The following is an 18,778-nucleotide window of genomic DNA, read 5'->3' on the forward strand; positions in this document are numbered from 1 at the left end:
ACTGAAATGTTTCTGTGATTATGATCCAGAGCACTTGTTTTCCCGGCGTAAGGCTGAACGTTGCGGGGAAACCCGAGTGGACGTTTCCCTTCGCCACCCTCGACGTGTCCCAGCGCTCCCCCCCGGGTGGGGACACGGCGGGGGGGGAACTGGGCGGGTGCGCGGCCAGACGAAACCGCTAGAGGGCGCCCTGCGGCCGGGAACGGCGGCGGAAAATACGGGTGAAAAATGCCGGAATTTGACAAGCTGAGCTTGACACCTCCCATGAATTCCTGAGGACGGGATAAGCCAAGGATATCCACGTTCTTCCCAAGGATTTTAATTTGAAGGATGGATGGAGCCACCAAGATGCTGCAGGGAGTGGAGCATCTCCCGTGTGAGGAAAGGCTGAGGGAGCTGGGGCTCTGGAGCTGGACAAGAGGACACTGAGGGGGGACTCATTCATGGGGATCAATATGGAAAGGGGGAGTGTCAGGAGGATGGAGCCAGGCTCTTCTCGGGGACAACCAGTGACAGGACAAGGGGCAATGGGTTCAAACTGGAACACAGGAGGTTCCACTTGAATTTGAGAAGAAACTTGTTCGTGGTGAGGGTGGCAGAGCCTGGCCCAGGCTGCCCAGGGAGGTTGTGGAGTCTCCTTCTCTGCAGACATTCCAACCCGCCTGGACACCTTCCTGTGTAACCTCATCTGGGTGTTCCTGCTCCATGGGGGGATTGCACTGGATGAGCTTTCCAGGTCCCTTCAACCCCTGACATTCTGGGATTCTGTGAAAAGTGGGACTAAGCCCTAAACCAGATTCCAAAAGATAAGTATGTGTCTATCCTCTTCCTCTTCATCATCCAATGTGCTGGTACAGAGAAGCTAGAATAATGTGAAGTCCTTCAAGCACTTTTTAAAAGGAATAATTAAAAACAAAAACACAACAAAACAAAACAAGCAAACAAACAAACACTTTCTCATCAAATTCTTCAAGGCTTCCAAGCCACTCAGAGCTAATGCTGGTGAACTGTGCAAAAGTGCTGGAGCGGAGAGGTAGGACACAGAGAGCTCCTCAAACATCGACAGCAGACGTCTCCGTGGCTCCGGACCCGAAGTGCTGGACGCGTTCCTTGCTGTCCAAAGCCGTTTGCTTCAGCAACTGCAAATTCAGCACGTTTCTCAAACACCGGGTGTGGGGGCAGCCCGGTTTAACCTGCAGGAACAAAACCGACGGCTTTAGGCTGGAGAGGGGTCACCTGGGCTCATGCAGTCCCAAAATATAATTTGGGCTGGGCACCCATCTCTGGGCTTGTTCCAGTGTCTCTTCATACTGAAAGCATACCCGACCTTTTCTTATCCCCTTATTCACAGTGCACATGCTGCAATAACATAATTGTTCCTATAAAAACAGGGCTGGGGTCAATCACCAATTCCTTTTTTCTTTCAAAAATCTGATCTGAATCTCTTTGACATTTTGATGTGCCTATTCCTACTGTTGATTTGCATTGAGATCCTCAAAAAAGGTTGCAGAGGAAGAAACCCGGGGGGGGCGGTTTGTCAGCAGTAGGATGCTGGATTTTGCACAGAGTTTCAGCCAGAAATGGAAAACACCCACTTCTCCGTGGCAGCGAGCAGCTGCCGGTGCTGAGCATGAAAAAGGCTGGAAAGAGGGCGTAGACACGACATAGCATTTGCAGGAGATCATGCTTAAACTTCCAAGAACGATAAACTCTCTTCTGCTGCCAGATCATGATGTAAACTTGGTTCCATTAGAACCCCCTTGTGAGCCAGCCCAGGAGAAGCTGGGGTTGTGCTCGGTACAGCTCCCAGGGAGCCCATTGGACCCACTGCCCCTTCCTGGGGCAGCACAGGGTGTCAGGGGCAGGAATCCCCATCTCTGGGTGCTCTTACCGCTCGATGATGCCGTTGTTGAACTGGAGATCACAAGTTACCGACCTCATCTGCTCCAGGAGCTCCTGCATCCTGCCGGGGACACAGGCAGCCCCTCAGCACCCCACCATCACTGAACAGGACAGCACCCAGCGGGGTGATGGGTGCGCAGCGGTGAAGGGTTAACACAGCCAGTCCCAGCCCTGCGGACACAGAGCCCTCGCCCCATCGCTCACCCAGCTGCTGGTGCAAAGGATGAGCAAGTCCCGCTTGTCCCGGGGGAGCTGGGCTGTCCACAAAACCCTCTTCAAGTGACTCACCGAAAAGCCATCTCCTGGCGTGCCTGGCTCAGATGGACGGGTGAAGGCGCGGGAGGAACCGAGGCCAAACTCCGTTTTTCCGTCTGGAGAAACCTGTCCAGAGCCTGAGGACACAGAGCTGTGGCAGCCCCAGCAGTGGCTGTTGGCGGTGTCTGCCCTGGGACACAGCCCCTGGGAAATGCCACCTCCACAGTCACCCCTGCACATCCACCTCTGCAGAACGAGCAACACTAAAGCACCAAAGCACCGGGGCATCTACCAGGCGGCTGCGCTGCAGTTTGTCCGATCGCCCACCATGAGAGCTGGAGGTGAAGCATCATCTTTTCTACTGCTGCAATTCCTGTTTATTGGGTAGAGATACCCCAGTGCCGCTGCCAAAACTTGACCCATTCCTCGCTCTCCACAGTGGTGGAAAGCAGGATGGCCAGTGTGGATCAATCACAAAAAACTGCAGCAAGATCATAGAACAGTTTGGGTTGGAGGGACCTTTCTGGCTCCCCCATGTCCCATGAGCAGGGACACCTTCAGCAGCTCAGGTTGCTCAGAGCCCCGTCCAGCCTGGCCTGGGATGTCTCCAGGGATGGTTCAGCCACCACCTCTCTGGCCAACCTGGGCCAGGCTCTCACCACCCTCAGGGCCAACAATTTCTTGTTTAAAAAGCCATTTCAAACCACTCTGGTGTTTCCCTACTGATGCACGTGGCGGGTGCTGGGAGAGGGGAGCAGAGCCACGTCTGGAGCAGGGAGATGCTGCAGCAGCATCCGCGGGCACCTACGCTGTGCAGGCAGTCCTGGCACTCCGTCATCTCCACGCTGCAGGCGCTGATGCGGTTGCTGAGCGTCTTCAGATGCTTCTTTATCTCGTAGACTTTCCTAGAAAGAAAAACGATGGCAACGTTTCCAGTCAATGATCAGCAGCAGCGTGGGACGTTCCCTTTTTCTGGTTTTATGTGCTTGTTTTATTTTTGTATCGCTTTCTGCAGATGCTTCTGGACCTAAGTGAAAATCCTGGAGGAAAGCAAGCGAGTCACAACAGCGTTGTAATTACTGCTAATAGCCACTGCAGGCGAGATTATCCAAACAACACTAATAGCAAATTAATTAAGGCAAGTGTTGCTTATATGAGAGACAGCTCAAGCCCATCACTTCTCCCATAAGTGCCCCATCCTCTGTCCCCTGTGGGGACTCAAAAAGGCTCCTTGGGTTTGTAGTTTTTTGGGGTGGTTTTGCATGGTTTCCTTTCACATTGAAGCCTATAAAGGCCAGAAAAGTTCCCCCTCGACCAGACCCTGACAGGGCGAGAGATCCCGGGGTGGAGGTGAGGAACGCTGGGAGATGTGTGATAAAAAGGTTTGGATTGGCTTTAAAAAGGAAAGAATATTTATGGTGAATGGTTACCTCCCAGAAAAACAGCCACCACACCACAAACTGAAGGAAGAAACTCAAAACAGGACAATGAAAACTGAAAGAGCAATACATTAAAAATACCCAGTTGTGACTCACGGCACCGTCTCCCTAAGGGCAGAAAAACAGGTACAAATACGCTCTAGCAAAACACAAAAAGGTTTTTCTCCTCCCTTGGAGCGAAGGCAAACGCCCTGATTTAGTGGAGATTGGGACTGAGGCTGAAATGGGAAAAGGTGGGGATGGGACAGGGACAAGGACAAACTTGTAGCTTAAAAATCCTTCCCCTAGTAAATCTGACGCAGGACTACTCCACATCAGGAATAGGCACCGCGTCAAAAGCCAGGTTTAATTCTAAGGCATTATGGAAAATCATTCTCCCCCTGCTCACACAGAGGAACGGGTGCCGCTCTGTAAAAGCAACTTTGCAATAAGAATTGCATTTCTGCAACATCCTCTTTCCCTCGCCCCCGCTCTTTGCGTTGTGCTCAGTCATGGCGAGGTAATTTGCTCTTTGCATTATTCCCCAAACGCCATTTAACAGAAAACCATCCTAATAAGTAGATCTCTTTGTCTCAATAACAATTCTGTCCTGATAGAATAAGCCATCCCCATCAGGGAGCGAGGAAACCACTGCTTGAGTTCGAGCTGCAAGTTTAGGGGGCTTTTTATAAAAATATAACCTGAAACAACAGGGTAGAAATAAATAAGAACCAGCACACAGAGCAGGATTTCTAGCAATCACCTAAAGGTCTTATTACCCCTTTACAAGCCCCTGAGCAGCAGTAACATCTCCATCTGCATCCCAGGGGGCAAATCTGTAAGTCCTGTTGTTGGTGGGTAACTGGGAAGTCCCCTCTCCCATCCCAAAACCCCGGGAGATGTTGGTACCTCATCCTGCTGCCGTGGAGGGTCAGAGCCTCCTGGTACCGCTGGACACAGTCGTCCTGGAAAATCAACAGAACCTTCCTGGCCAGGTGCCCTAAATTCACCCTAAAACCAGGAGAGAAACAACATAAATAAATCAAACCCACTTATTTTCTTAAATGAAAATGAACATCACAGCTCCCATGGCAGGAGACCTAAAGCTGACCCCCGAATGGAGAAAGAGGGACTGGATGCTCAGTGGTGAATTTTGCATCAGAAAACATGGAAAAACATAAAGAAAACAAAAGCTAATTGTGATGGAGAGGGGGATTTAGGGAGCGGGGGAGGGACCCCAGCCAGGCCTCATCCCCACCCCTGGGGTACTTGGAGAAGACTTTGCCTTGGAGTTTAAAGCAAATGTCCAGGGTTAGACTGAAGATTAGTTAACGTAACGGAGCCGGCTGTTAAATTTCACCACCCTTGGTAGATATTGAAGTGTGCATTTCATTTCTTCTCCGTGCTGTGTTCACTGGGTTTCAGTGGAAACCAAAAGGAGGATTTTTAAAAGGTACAAAAGCCATCAGGCACTTCACTCCCACCGACAGCAGATGTGAAAGCACAGACACGTCCTAAATCCACATCTCAGTGAACAAACGGCTACAAACGGAGTGAACCACAGCCTGAAAGGTGCTCATCCCGCAGCCCAGCGCGGGGATTTGGCCCAAGAGCAGCTCCCTGGCCCCAGGTCTGCAGAGGTTTTCTGCATCATCGCCTGAAATATTATAACTTGTGGCTTGAGAACTTTGCTCTGAAAGCTTCTGCACCAATGAGCCATCACAGAAGATGCTTGTAGGTGCCCCTTAGTGACACGGGAATGTTTGACATCCCCTTGGAATTTGATCAGTAACACCAAACACCTGCCTGGCCGCAGTGTGGGGCAGGTCCTACAAATGGGAGAGGGTTGGGACTTACTTATCCAGCTTGTGTATTTGTTCCTCGTTGTAGCTCAGCCCTGGGGAGGAAAGACACCAGTCACCATACGTTTTCCTGTTCGTAATCCAACAAACAGGCAATTGCACAACACACACAGGTCACTCAAGGGGCGTCTCAGGGCAGCAGCCCCTGGGGCTACTGTCCCATCACAGAAATAACTACGAAACCAGCAAAATGAAATAATGCACTTTTTCCACCTGGGCAGCACAGGGACATTCCCGCTGCAGCTCCCGTCACTTACGCAGACACGTCCTGGCCTTCTTGAACTGCTTGTAGATCAGCTGCATCTTCTCCACACAGCACTCGATCTGCTGGATGCTGAGACGGGGACAGGGAAGGAGCCGTGAGACCCCACAAGAGGAAGGGGATGAGCTCGGGGTGAAATGAGCACTTTGGGGTGAAATGAGCACTTTGGGGTGAAAGCTGAACACTGCTGCTACCCACAGCTGTACACAGGGGCGTCACGCAATATTCCACGTGCGTGCACAGGGCTATTAGAAGCCGTTTGCAGCGAGGGGCTGTGCACGGCTGTTTGGGACCATGCGGCGACATCACAGAATCGCAGAATGTCAGGGGTTGGAGGGACCTGGAAAGCTCATCCAGTGCAATCCCCCCATGGAGCAGGAACACCCAGATGAGGTTACACAGGAAGGTGTCCAGGCGGGTTGGAATGTCTGCACAGAAGGAGACTCCACAACCCCCCTGGGCAGCCTGGGCCAGGCTCTGAACTGGACACAATATTCCAGGTGTGGTCTCCCCAGGGCAGAGCAGAGGGGCAGGAGAACCTCTCTGACCGACTGACCACCCCCTTCTAACCCACCCCAGGTACCATTGGCTTCCTGGCCACAAGGGCCCAGTGCTGGCTCATGGTCACCCTGCTGTCCCCAGGACCCCCAGGTCCCTTTCCCCTACGCTGCTCTCTAATAGGTCATTCCCCAACTTACACTGGAACCTGGGCTTGTTCCTGCCCAGATTCAAGACTCTACACTTGCCCTTGTTCTATTTCATTACATTTTTCCCTGCCCAGCTCTCCAGCCTGTCCAGGTCTCTGATGGCAGCACAGCTTCCAGTGTCACCCACTCCTCCCAGCTTGGTGTCATCAGCAAACTTGCTGACAGTCACTCTATTCCCTTGTCCAAATCACTGATGAATATATTGACTAATTCAGGCCCCAGCACTGCCCCCTGAGGCACTGCACTAGATACAGGCCTCAAGTGAACTCTGCCCCATTGACCACGACTCTCTGGCTTCTTCCCTTCAGCCAGTTCGCAGTCACCTCACTCCCCGCTCATCCAGACCGCATCCCTCAGTTTAGCTGTGAGGATGCTGTGCAGACTGTGTCAATGCCTCACTCAAGTCAAGGTGGATCACGTCCACCGCTCTGCCATCATTCATCCATCTTGTTATGTCCTCATAAAAGTCAATGAGGTTGGTCAAGCACGACTTCCCCTTGGTGAAGCCATGTTGACTGTCCCTAATGACCCTCTTATCCCTGATATGCCTTGAGATGGCACCAAGGAGAAGCTGTTCTGTCACTTTCTCAGGGATGGACTGTCCCAGGGATGTCGGCTCAATCCAGCAAAGCGTTGGCAGGGATTTTGCTCAAGCTGGCACTACAAACCTTTTGTCTTCATGCACTTGTTGCCTGTGCTTCACCAGTTCAGACAAAATGCCGTTCAGCACCCCTTGGAAGTCAAAGATGCTGTGGGAGCACTGAGAGAGCTCCTCGGAGACCTGCAGGTGGGGAGGAGAGGATGGAGGCGACTGCTCCGAACGCTGCGGATGCTCCCGGCCCCGCACGGACTCACCGTCTGCAGCCTGGTCTTCACCACGGCCACGTCCTTCGGAGCCGGCACCCCGCTGCCTCCAGGAGCGGCCTCGTACCTGGAGAGAGTTCGACAAAGAACATTCCTTAAGCAGAATATCAGCCAGAAGCAGCTGTCACCTGGGCAGAGAAAATCCATGCCGTGGTGGAGGCAGCATCAGCATTCCTAGGAGGGCCAGGCTGTGATTTGCTCAGGCAATAAATCTGAATTCCGGGTGCCAGATCTGAGGCGCAAGATGCAAAGTGCTGATCCGGTAAAAACTCGCCCTGTTTTTTCCCAATTGATTCCAAAATTATTGGCTTTGTATCCGCTGGCTTTACGCCAGGTCCGATGTTTTCTGCCTGCCTGCAGCTGGCACGAGGGTGTAACGCGGAGCCAAGTCAGCAGAAATCCTCCCGCTCCGGCCCATGTTGGAAGGGCTGGATGGGCAGCAGCATCCAGCTGCAGCATCCGTGCTCTTGGCACCGCAGCCCCGCGCTGCAGCCAACGGGAACCGCGTGTCCCTGTCTTTTGAGATGAAATGGAAATTAAGAGACTTGCTGAACTGAAAAGAGTAAGAGCAACCCAGCAGCAATGAGTTTTCCACTACAAAGCAACACAATCGTGGGTTGCTTTAGAGAAAATGGGTTCAGCTTCCCCTGGGGTGGGGGGATGTGGGAATGGTGCGTTGGTTATGGCGAGGACAGCCCAGGGTTGGTCCATAATTCAGCCTCAAATGGAGCCTCTGGAATGGAAATAAGAGCTATCTCATCATGTACGGTGCGGTCGGGCGGATGCCAGCTCAGCAGGACACAGCGCGATGCGCAGCTGGTGCCACCCGCCTGTTATTTTAACTCTGCTGGCAGCGCTGGCTCTTTCTCCTGTTCCCACGAGCTGGCAGCAGTCCCCTGGCTCCTTCTCGCATTTATTCTGCAGCTCGGGGGCTGGAACAGGCTGAAAACCCTGGAGCAGGAGCCAGGGAGCAAGGGCTAATTCTGGGCTCCATTAAAAACTGAAGCAAAGAGGGAGAAACAGCCAGGGCGGCTCATTTCCTGCAGCCTCCACATACAGTGAAGGGCCTCTTACCTTCCAGCTACCAGTTTACTCCTGAAATTCTATTTATTTCTGATTATTGAGGCACCTTTGAGAGTCCCGTATCACAGAATCCCAGAATGGCAGGGACTGGAAGGGACCTGGAAAGCTCATCCAGTGCAATCCCCCCATGGAGCAGGAACACCCAGATGAGGTTACACAGGAAGGTGTCCAGGCGGGTTGGAATGTCTGCAGAGAAGGAGACCCCACAACCCCCCTGGGCAGCCTGGGCCAGGCTCTGCCACCCTCACCAGGAACAAGTTTCTTCTCATCTTTAAGTGGAACCTCCTGTGTTCCAGTTTGAACCCATTGCCCCTTGTTCTATCACTGGTTGTCACCGAGAAGAGCCTCTCTCCATCCTCCTGACACTCCCCCTTTCCATATTGATCCCCATGAATGAGTCCCCCCTCAGTGTCCTCCTGTCCAGCTCCAGAGCCCCAGCTCCCTCAGCCTTTCCTCACACGGGAGATGCTCCACTCCCTTCAGCATCTTGGTGGCTGCGCTGGACTCTCTGCAGCAGTTCCCTGTCCTGCTGGAACTGAGGGACCACAAGCCTCAGGGCAGCACTGGTGCCACCTGCATCCCCGTGGCTGCAAAGCCAGACTTACAGCACATGAGTCTTCACCTCTGTGAGCTGCAGGCAGGCGAGCACGGAAAAAGCCCCTCTCTTCTGCTCCAAAATCCTCGAACACTCCGTTTTCAGGTTCCCGCTGCCAAGAAAGAAAACAACCCGTCCAACACGTGCTCCCCACAGCCTGACCTCCATCCCAGGGCTGGCCGTGTGTGGTGGGGGGTGAGGATGGAGCTGGTGGCTCCTCAAGGGAAAATGGGGGGCTGGATGCAAGTAAAACTGGGTGCAGGTCCTGGGCAGGGGGGGCTGTCACCCCTGGGCACTGTTCTGCTGCTGCGCAAGAAGCTTCTGCCTCGAATTAAATGGGTAGGATAGTGAAAATGCACAATATTATTATTATTTTACAGAATATAACATAGTATGTTATAATGCTGTAACATACTATGTAATGCAATAATATTATACATATTTATCTGTATTAATTCTAATAATAATTAATGTAGTTTTCCTCGGCATGTCCTAAACTGAAAAAAATGTGACTCAGAAGTAGCAAATGGGGACAGGAGCGTCCTCACAACACCGAGTGTGGTATTGTCATGGAGGTCCAGCCCCCTTGCAGCCCAACACAGCGGCCATGGTGCTGTGCTCCCTCCCGTACCCCACGCCCACATCCCAGCAGGTCCTGTACTGTCTCCAAGAGAAGAAACCCCCAGCGGTTTAAATCCCAAGACGCAAATCTCTGGGTGCTGGGAAGGGACGGGTCACCCCGCCGTGCCCGCGGTGGCCCCGGCACTCACATCACCCAGTGCAGAGCTCTGGCCAGCAGCTCCCGGCAGCGCCGCAGGGCCCGGGCGATGCGCAGCGTCTGGTACCCGGCGCCCACCGCGCTCTGCAAAGCAAAGGGCAGCACCCCAGGATGCGCCCCCAGGGCCGGGGCTCCCCCGGGGGTGCGGGAACCCCCACTCACCTTGGCCGCGCTGCAATCGGCCACCACGTCCACCTTGGGGACGAACTTTGGAAAGTCAAGTGCGGCTGGAAAGACAGAAGGCGGGGATGGCGCTTTGGGGAGCCAGAGCAGAGCCCCCTAGCCAGGGACCCATGGAGATGTCTCACTCCCACTGAAGGAAACCCCACAGCCACTCGGGATTTCATGCACAAGAGCGGCTGCGATGCTGGAGGCTTAGTGCAGCTCTCCAAGATATTTTGGAAATGTGGACGAAGGCACAAACTGCACCAGCTGGGCCAAACCACCCTGAAACCTCCTAATCCTGCTCCAGCACCATAACCCCTCCACCTCCTGTTGTGCATTGCAGTCTATTAAGATTAAAATCTAAGCCAATCTCTCTTACAGAACCCACCCTCCATGCCATGAGCATCTCCAAGCCAGCGGTACTCACGGTCTCTGTATCTGACTCCTACCACCTCTTCTGGGTGCTCCGCGGTGCTCAGCAAGGTCAGAGGGTTGTTCTCTGTGGTTCTGTAGAAATGATCAGCTTGTAGATTAGGATCCAGCTCATACAGATGACCTTCAAAAAAATATTCTTGGTGGTGAGGGACGATACTTGTTTGCTTGAAGACAGCATCTAAAAACTTGGTGGTACTAAAAGGAAAAAGAAACGAAAGGATGTGGAATAAGCAATGAGGTGAACACTCAGGTTTCTGTCACTTTGACAACCTGCTGCCTTCTTCTCAGAGGAAAATATCCCCCGAGGTCAGCAGAGCCCCTCAGAAAACCTCCCTGGGGCTCCCCGTGTGCCACAGCAGGAGCTGAGGGTTCCCAGCTAATGCGCTTCCCAGCAAAAGGTGGTTTGATCCTGGTTTGTTTTAACCAGGTTTAAGTGGGTGCTCCCCCCAGGTTCACCTACTGAAATGAGGGGCTGAGGCTCCTGAGCTTCATCCCCAAATTCTCTTTTACCACAGCCTTACGTGTTGTAGGAGTGGATGTAGATGCGATGCAGGGAAGCCTGCTGCAGGGAGAAGACGTCAACCACGATCCTGTGCAAAATGTCATTGGTTTCTGCGAAAAACTGGTCGAATCCCCAGCATTTCTCCTGGTCCACCTCCAGGATGTTAGCCAAAATGGGGATCAGCTGGTCCTTCAGCCCCCTGCAGCAAAGGCAGAAGAGATGTTTGCACAGACCCTGAGCCAGAAATGCAGTGACCCGCGAGACCAGGGAGAGATGCAGCCTAAATTCCTGCACCAACGGACCCTCTGCCTGGTCTTGCACCCTCTTTTCCCAGCTGTAAAGCCAAGACCTGGTCCGAGAGCTGTCAAACCTGCAGGTGAAAAGCTCACCTGCCTCGTTAAAACCTCCTGCACCATCTGAGGAGGGATGTCCCCTCCAGCCGTGGTGCCAGGACAGGAGACCTGCAGCAGGAGCCGAGCCCAAGGGACACTCACGTGGAGAGCTGGCAGGTGACGGGCAGCTCGTAGCTCCACTCGATGCTCCCGTTCTCCTGCCTCTGCACCCCCGCGATGGCTCCGGGAGGCTTCTCGGTGGTGATTTTATACCTGTTGAAAGGAAATTGTTTGGAGGGGAAAGGAGCCGAGTGTTTGGGCACCACATCCCTTGGGTTCAGTGCAAAGGGAAAGGGCAGAGCAGGGATGGGGTGGGAAAGACATGACTCACAGAAAGAATAAAAAGGCACAAAGGGAAAATACTTTAAGAAGCAGTCAAAAGGTCTCAAGGCAATGTTAACGCTGCCTCTTCTTCCAGCTGTTTAGCCACAAAGTCTCAAGGATGCATTTTGAGGGCAAATATGGTGTATGGGGTCTTTTGACACACCACACATGCACGCTCTCCGTACTGCACAGAGTATGGACTCAGCCACGTTTCAGCGCTTTCTGAGCTGTACCAAGGCACAGCCAGGTTGTCCTGCAGCCCCCAGGGCCACCAGCCACGGTCCCACCTCCTCACGCAGCATCACCCGTCCCTCCCAGTCAGACACGGTACCTACATGATCTCCTTGTTCCTGCGAGGTCCCCCAAAGGGGACAAAGGGGAGGCTGCCGGTGGCAGCGTGGTAGAAGGTGACACCGATGCTCCAGAGGTCGACGGTGACACCGAACGCCTTCTGCTGTGGCTTGCGCAGGACCGCTCGCTTGTACATGTCCGGGTGCTGCGGGTGAAGAAGAGAGCAGCTTCCAACACGTCCATCGAGCCTTGGGTACCAGGTTGGAAGCTGACCCCTGGCTTTGGCCACTTCTACTGCTGGATCCTCCAAACCACACACCGCCTGTAACTCTACAACAAAAATGCTGAGCCGCCCTTCTTCAAAAACCGTGGTCCCTGTGAAATGGGGCTCTCCAAGCCACTGCTGATCTTGATAAGTTGCTCAGCTGTTGGATGGAGGGATGGGGACAAGAGGGGAACCCCCAGATGGTGACACGCTGTACTCACAAGATATTCCTCTGTCCCATACACAGACACAAACTTTTCATCATCATCCAGCTCACGGGCGGCCCCAAAATCTGTCAGCTTGTAGATGCTTTGCCCGTCTTCCCCCATGAGCCGCATGATGTTGCCGGGTTTGATGTCTCTGTGGACGACGCCGTTCTCACGGAGGTGGTTCATCCCTGCCACTGGGCACAAGGGGGAGGCAGCGTTTGTGCGCGGGGCTGGCGTGCTTTGATTAAACGTAGGGACAGGAAAAGGGACAGGGAGGGGACAAGCCACAGGGCTGGTTGCATTTAAATGGGGACCAAGGTGACTGGTGGAATAGAGAGGATAAGTGAGCACACAACAGGGCATGGCCCTCGCGCTCCCCCATTGCAGGGCACAGCCTGTTCCGGCAGCTGCGTCCCGGAGCGGGTCTGCAAGGAATCGTCAGACACTCTGGGGGGGAAGGGACCATCCCAGCTCCCCCAGTGCCCCCCCTGCCATGAGCAGGGACATCTTCACCAGCTCAGGGTGCTCAGAGCCCCGTCCAGCCTGGCCTGGGATGTCTCCAGCGATGGTTCATCCACCACCTCTCTGGCCAACCTGGGCCAGGCTCTCACCACCCTCAGGGCCTCATTTCCAGCCTGAATCTCCCTCCTGTAGTTTAAAACCACCATCCCTTGTCATGTCAAGGAGAAACCCTCCGGCTTCCCCCGGACACAGAGCTCACAACCCCACCATGTTCAGAGGTGCAATTTCTGACCGCTCAGCCCAGCCCTCACATCCACAGGGTCCCACCAGCCCCACGAGGTCTCTGTCCTGCCATGGGGGGCACAGGGACCCCTGCACTCACCCACACACTGCAGCACGATGAGGAACTCGGACTCGGCCAAGCCGAAAGCGTTCGCCGGGTCCTCCAGCACATTCAGCAAGCTGCCGCTCGAGCAGAACTCCATCACCAGCACCTTCTGCTTGCTGCTGCCCTGTGGATGGAGCAGCCATGAGGGCTCAACTGGTCCCGTGTCCCAGCTGGTGGCCTGTCACCACCCCAGACAGGACCAGGTCCCCTCCCTCGGTTAGCGTGTCCCCAGGTTTCTCCTCCTTGGACAAACCAGTGCTGGGGAATGTCCCCGCTGTGCCACGTGCCTGGCCAGGGGACAACAGCGGGTCACAGTCGTGCTCCAGCCCAGTGACTCAGTGCCACCAGTGTCCCCAGGTTTGGTGCCTGGGACCAGCGCTCCCCTCCTGCAGCTCTGACCAGTGTCCCCGCGTTACTGGCCCAGCCAGCACGGTGGGTTTGGGAGCTGAGGTCCCACTTACCGTCTCCTCCACAGCAAACAATTTGACAATGTTTTTATGGTTCAGCTTCCTCAGCATCTCGAACTCTCTCATCTGGACCTCCTGGGGCCGCAGGTAGCTGGCGTTATTAAAGACCTTCACAGCAACCAGCTCCCCTGATTTCTAGGAAAAGAGGAAAAAAAGGAAATGGAAGGTGACACCATCCATGTCGTAAGCGGCTCCATCAGCTCAGGATGCAAACTATGCTGACAGTATATCGTGTTTTCTGAGCAGGCTTCCTGCAGCCTCTGTTTTCTCCACTGCAAAGGCAAACCGCTGTTATTCACCTCCCTTTTCTTTCTGTCCCTGAAGCCCAGATGCTACACAGCAGCGTGTTTATTCAGCTCCATACAAAGTTTACGGCTGGGGCGGAGGTTGGCAGCGCCCGCCTGCTCTCCCAGCCCATCCTCTGAGCCATCTCTGTGCAGAGACAACTCGCTCAATAAGCTTCAAAGGCCGGCGAGGCGGCGAGTCTCCATCCCAACCCCGGCAAGTGTTTGCATGAACTATGCAAATCACCAAGGACGGGGTTTTCAAAACCTCTGGGCATTCCCCCGAAATCAGCTCCTTCCCTCTGCAACAGCGTCGGCAGCCGGGGAGCGGGACCCGGCCATGAGCACCCCAAAAGATGCACTCACCCCACAGACCTGAGCTGGTACTGGGGGGGAAGGAGCCAAATGAAAAATGGAAATAAAACCCAAAGCAGCCCCCATGCTGCCAGCAGCGTTCACTCTCAATGGGAGCTCCAGGGGGTCCGAGCAAAGGGGAGCACAGGCAGCACGGGCATCCCCAAGCCGTGTGGCAGGAGGGCTGGGGGGACACAGGGACGGCTTTTGTGGGGGGGTGCTGCTCCCCTCCCCACTCCCGCTCACCTTGTTGCGAGCTTTGTAGACAGAGGCCGTGGCACCCTGGCCCAGGAGGTCCTCGGTGCTCCACAGGTAGTTTGGGGTGCTCTGCATCTCCAGCGGTGCCGCTGCGGGGGGAAGCACAGGGGTCACCTCTGCCAACCCTGTCACCAAACCCCGGCGTTTATCCGTCCTCGCCCGGCGGTGCCCGGGGCAAAACAACAGCGCAGGACATTCCCCTTGGCAGGCTACGCCGCCCTCCTACCTCGCCAGCGCCGAGCGGGCAGCACCAGGAGAAGGGCTGCGCATGGACGGGGCTGTCGGCGCTGCCAAGGCCGCCCTGTTGCCGGGAGCTGCCGGTGCTGGCGGCGAAACACTGACAGATGCAAAAATTCAAAACCAACACCACCAAAAAAAAACCAAAAAAACGAGCAAACAAACGCCGAGCTGCAAGGTGGCGAGAGGCACCTCCCCACCGCGAGAACAGAAACCGATGGGATTGCAAAACCCGCTCGGCAAGCATCGCTGCGGCTGGAGGAGGAAATGCTTCAGCTTCCTGCTCGAGAAAAAACATTCCAGAGTTGCAACTGTCCCCAGGAGTGTTGGGCTCACAGATGGGGCCACAACGGGCTCCGGGAGCAGCGAACGGGGCTGAGCAGGGACCGGCAGGGGGTGGGGAGATGGGAGGCAAAGGCACCTCAGGATCCGATCCAGGGTCTGTGTTCAGCCTTCGTTTGCCGTGGCGGGCACTGCACACCCGTGGGGGCAAAGATGCGGGTTTGCACTTAATAAAACTGCAAAAGAAGATATGCACTGAAAATAAAATGTACTGGGAAAAAAAATACACTGCAAATAAGTGATTTTCAGTGCTGGGCCCTGGCTGCCCCCTGGCACCTGGGGATGTGTTTGCCATGAGGTGTTGTCACCGTCGGGCTCTGCGGAGCCACCTCTGCGCCGGGTGCTGCTCACAAGCTGTGCCAGGGCCAGGCGGGTTTAGCTCAACCCGTTTGTCTCCCAGAGCAGCTTTGCAGGAGTTTTGGGTCCCAGAGGTTTCCCACATGGAGCTGCAGGGATGGGGCAGCTCCCTGTCCCCTGGGGCAGCGCTTGAGCCCGACCCAGGTAAAACTGCCTGTCATAAGGAGCAGAAAAAGAGGGAGGAAGCAGGTGCACAGAGAGCAAACAGCCCTGATCCTTCCCCTGGCCACAAACCCAGCCCCCATATGTGTGAAACAACAGATCCAGCACGGCCCCGGCGCTTGCGAACGCTTCGAGTTTCAAAGATGAGCAAAGGGCAGCGGGGAGATTTTGGGGCATCCCCCATCTCCAGTGCATCAGTGCCAAAATGACTCGCCACTTCACCGCTCTGCAGGCAAACTCTGTGCGCATCTTCTCATCTCATTACTGCTGAGCTTCACTTCCCAGGTGCTTGAGAAACCGTGGGGAGCTGCTAAACCGTGGCCACAGGCTGGGCCTTGACCTGAGCTGGGCCTTGCCCTGAGCTGGGCCTTGCCCTGAGCTGGTCCAAGGGGCATCTCCGATTCCGGGGACAAAGTTCACCATCATCTGCAGTGACGTGAGCCTAACCAAGCAAAACTGTAAATCACTTTGATTAAAGTCATTTTGCTGCTAACAGGAAGAGAAAGGGTGACTTCTTGAAGTCATTTCCAGCCTTATTTTCTATGTATGCGGTAACCACGTCTTTCAGCCTGTGCTTGTCCCCGTCCAGACGGGACCATCGATCCGTCACACAGCACGTGGAAAAACTGAAAAGGTCTTCAATTTGAGCTGGAGCTGCTTGCGAAGCCGTTCCCCACATAGAAATAAACCGCAGCTCATTCCTCACCTCAGGCCGACGCTGAACTTGCAGATAAGAGCAGTAAACACAAGGAAGAGGGGCAAGTAAAAGCTCCACGGGGAAATCCCAGCCGGGTTTGTGCCAGGGCTGCCCGCGGGGAAGGAGCCGCCGCGGTGCCATCGTGCTGCGGTTCCACAAATTCGGCTCCGAATGCATCCGGGGGCAGCGGGAGAGGGAAGGGCCCGTCCCGCGGCTCAGCCCTCTGCTGCAAAAACAAACTGAAACAACGATTTTAAAAATGTTTTTTTTTATTTTTAAGGCAGAGAAGCCATCCTGAGGCGTTTTCTGAGGCTTCTGACCTGCACACGGTGCTTCAGCTTTCACCGATGTTTTGGTAACTTAGCAATGGAATGTGAAGTTATTGATAAGGACAGATGCACATCTGGCGAGAGGGGCAACGAGAAACAGGTTACCAAGGAACTGACCAACTGAGTATAACATCCCATTCACGTGATACTTCGTATAAAAGTGGGAGATCACAAGGATCTTGTCCCTTTTCCTTATGGCGACATTAGGAGAGGACCTTGCGAGTGGTCCGTGCGACCTGAGGCCAGTGACAGACTGAATCCAGCTCCGGTTGGCTGCAGAGTCCAGTCCAGGACTTCGGGTGCCGGCTCTGCAGTCGCTGGGACTTTCCAGATTGGTTTTGTGTATTTTGTATTATTTTCTCTATTTTAGTAAAACGTTTAATTTTTCCAACTCTCTTCTCTCTGTCCTTCTTTCCCTCCCGATCACCTGTGCTTAGCGAGAAGGGTTGAGAGGAAGGGGCTGAAGGGGGAAGCGGGGGAAGAGGAGGTTAACAATACATCTGCCACAGTTTTATTGTCACCCCGCAATCAAAACCGTCGATGGAGAGCAAAACCACGGCCTTGAAACCACGTTTGTGATCAAAATAATTATTCCAGCTGGTGGCAGCAAAGCCTAAAAAATAAAGGCAAGGTAGTGTGCTCTGCATGGAGCCGGCAGCTTGTCCTTGGGGGGTTTGGAACACAAAACTGGGGACAGACAGGGACAGAGGAAGCCCCACAGTGTCCCTGTGACCTTGGCACAGACAGAGCCCTGGCTTGCACACACATTTGCACACCCATTTGCACACACATTTGCACCCCCAGCTCAGCGTTTCTTCGCTGTTTGTCCCAGCACAGCCAAGCACGTCACATCTTTTTGCCACCAGCCCCCGCGGTCCTGCCCGGAGCACCCATGGCCTTCCCCTCCCTCCCTCCCCAGCGCTGCGGGCCCACATCCGCCCATCGCTCACCAAGACACGGCTTTGGCTGTTCAAAGCAAACCCAAACAACAAAGCAGCAAACATGCCAGAAGCCACCTGCGCCTCCCAGAAATCAATGGAGACTAATTGAAGATCCATTGAGATGGAAGGGAAGGTGGATCCTCCCCGGCTGGGGGTTTATCGAGGGTGGTTCCCGGGCTCTTTGGCTGATGCTGGAGGTGGCAAAGCCCCATCGAGCAGCACCCGGGGGACCCGGGGACACACAGGGTGGGGGGTTGGTGACATGAGCTGGGGCTGGTCTAAGGGTCTGAGACACGAGGTGGTGAAAGCAATGACTCACACTGACTCCCCACATTAAAAAAACAAACAAAACAATGACGAACAAACAAACCAACCCCCCAAAAAACACACACCAAACCAACAAATAAAAAACCTCAACAAAAACCCCACCTCAAAACACAAAAACACAAACCAAGCAAAGACCTGTGTGTATTATGTGCATTAGAGGCACAGGTCTCTCCCACCTTGCTGCAAAGTGGACCTGAGCGCCACAGAAATCCGGTTTGTTTTGTTTATTTGGGGGGCTCGGGGTGTTTTTTGTTGTTGTGGGGTTTTTTTGTTTTAGATTTTTTTGGTTGATTGGTTTTATTTTTGTTTGTTTTTTGTTTGTTTGGGGTTTGTTTTTGTTTTTTTTTTTTTCAGCAAAACCAGCCTCTGCAGCAGAGATTTGAGGCTCGAGGCCAATACCCAGCGCAGCTGCTGCTTTGTCCTCTGAGGGTGCCCGGCAGCCCCCCAATAGAACCAGAGAATATGAGGGGTTGGAAGGGATCTGGAAAGCTCATCCAGTGCAATCCCCCCATGGAGCAGGAACACCCAGATGAGGTTACACAGGAAGGTGTCCAGGCGGGTTGGAATGTCTGCACAGAAGGAGACTCCACAACCCCCTGGGCAGCCTGGGCCAGGCTCTGCCACCCTCACCGGGAACAAGTTGCTTCTCAGATTTAAGTGGAACCTCCTGTGTTCCAGTTTGAACCCATTGCCCCGTGTCCTATCACTGGTTGTCACCGAGAAGAGCCTGGCTCCATCCTCCCGACACTCACCCGTTAGATATCTGTAAACATGAATGAGTCCCCCCTCAGTGTCCTCTTGTCCAGCTCCAGAGCCCCAGCTCCCTCAGCCTTTCCTCACACGGGAGATGCTCCACTCCCTGCA

At 54.2% G+C, this 18,778-nt stretch overlaps 1 protein-coding gene across 2 annotated transcripts; it reads right to left on the reverse strand.

Moving 5' to 3' along the window:
* Positions 1 to 873: 873 nt before the first annotated feature.
* On the reverse strand, positions 874 to 14,962 carry IKBKE (inhibitor of nuclear factor kappa B kinase subunit epsilon). 2 transcript variants are annotated; one of them, XM_082069014.1, is made up of 21 exons: positions 14,749 to 14,962; positions 14,511 to 14,611; positions 13,621 to 13,761; positions 13,154 to 13,283; positions 12,322 to 12,503; positions 11,880 to 12,040; positions 11,323 to 11,433; positions 10,848 to 11,027; positions 10,319 to 10,398; positions 9,889 to 9,953; positions 9,719 to 9,810; positions 8,959 to 9,060; positions 7,262 to 7,337; positions 7,075 to 7,187; positions 5,695 to 5,771; positions 5,433 to 5,472; positions 4,485 to 4,586; positions 2,966 to 3,062; positions 2,191 to 2,294; positions 1,892 to 1,963; positions 874 to 1,193 (listed from the first exon to the last, which is right to left on the reverse strand). In XM_082069014.1, exons 2-21 carry the CDS (start codon positions 14,595 to 14,597, stop codon positions 1,160 to 1,162), a joined length of 2,046 nt encoding a protein of 681 aa, XP_081925140.1. In that variant the 5' UTR covers positions 14,598 to 14,611; positions 14,749 to 14,962; the 3' UTR covers positions 874 to 1,159. The 2 variants fall into 2 exon arrangements, with proteins under 2 accessions (XP_081925140.1, XP_081925139.1); XM_082069013.1 differs by having other exon boundaries at positions 10,319 to 10,521.
* Between the last annotated feature and the right edge of the window lie 3,816 nt (positions 14,963 to 18,778).

This window comes from Streptopelia decaocto, assembly GCF_964273445.1.
Source record: "Streptopelia decaocto genome assembly, chromosome: 19".
NCBI classification, from domain to species: Eukaryota; Metazoa; Chordata; class Aves; order Columbiformes; family Columbidae; genus Streptopelia; species Streptopelia decaocto.

Bases quoted from the DNA above. Each gene is read 5' to 3' on its own strand.
- IKBKE (XM_082069013.1), bottom strand. From the start codon at position 14,597: ATGCAGAGCACCCCAAACTACCTGTGGAGCACCGAGGACCTCCTGGGC. The intron at 10,522-10,847 runs GTAAGGCTGTGG...TTTTCCTTTTAG, and splicing joins TACATCCACTCCTACAACAC to TACCACCAAGTTTTTAGATG. The intron at 5,772-7,074 runs GTTTGTAGTGCC...TCCCCGTCTCAG, and splicing joins CAAGTGCATGAAGACAAAAG to CATCCAGCAGATCGAGTGCT.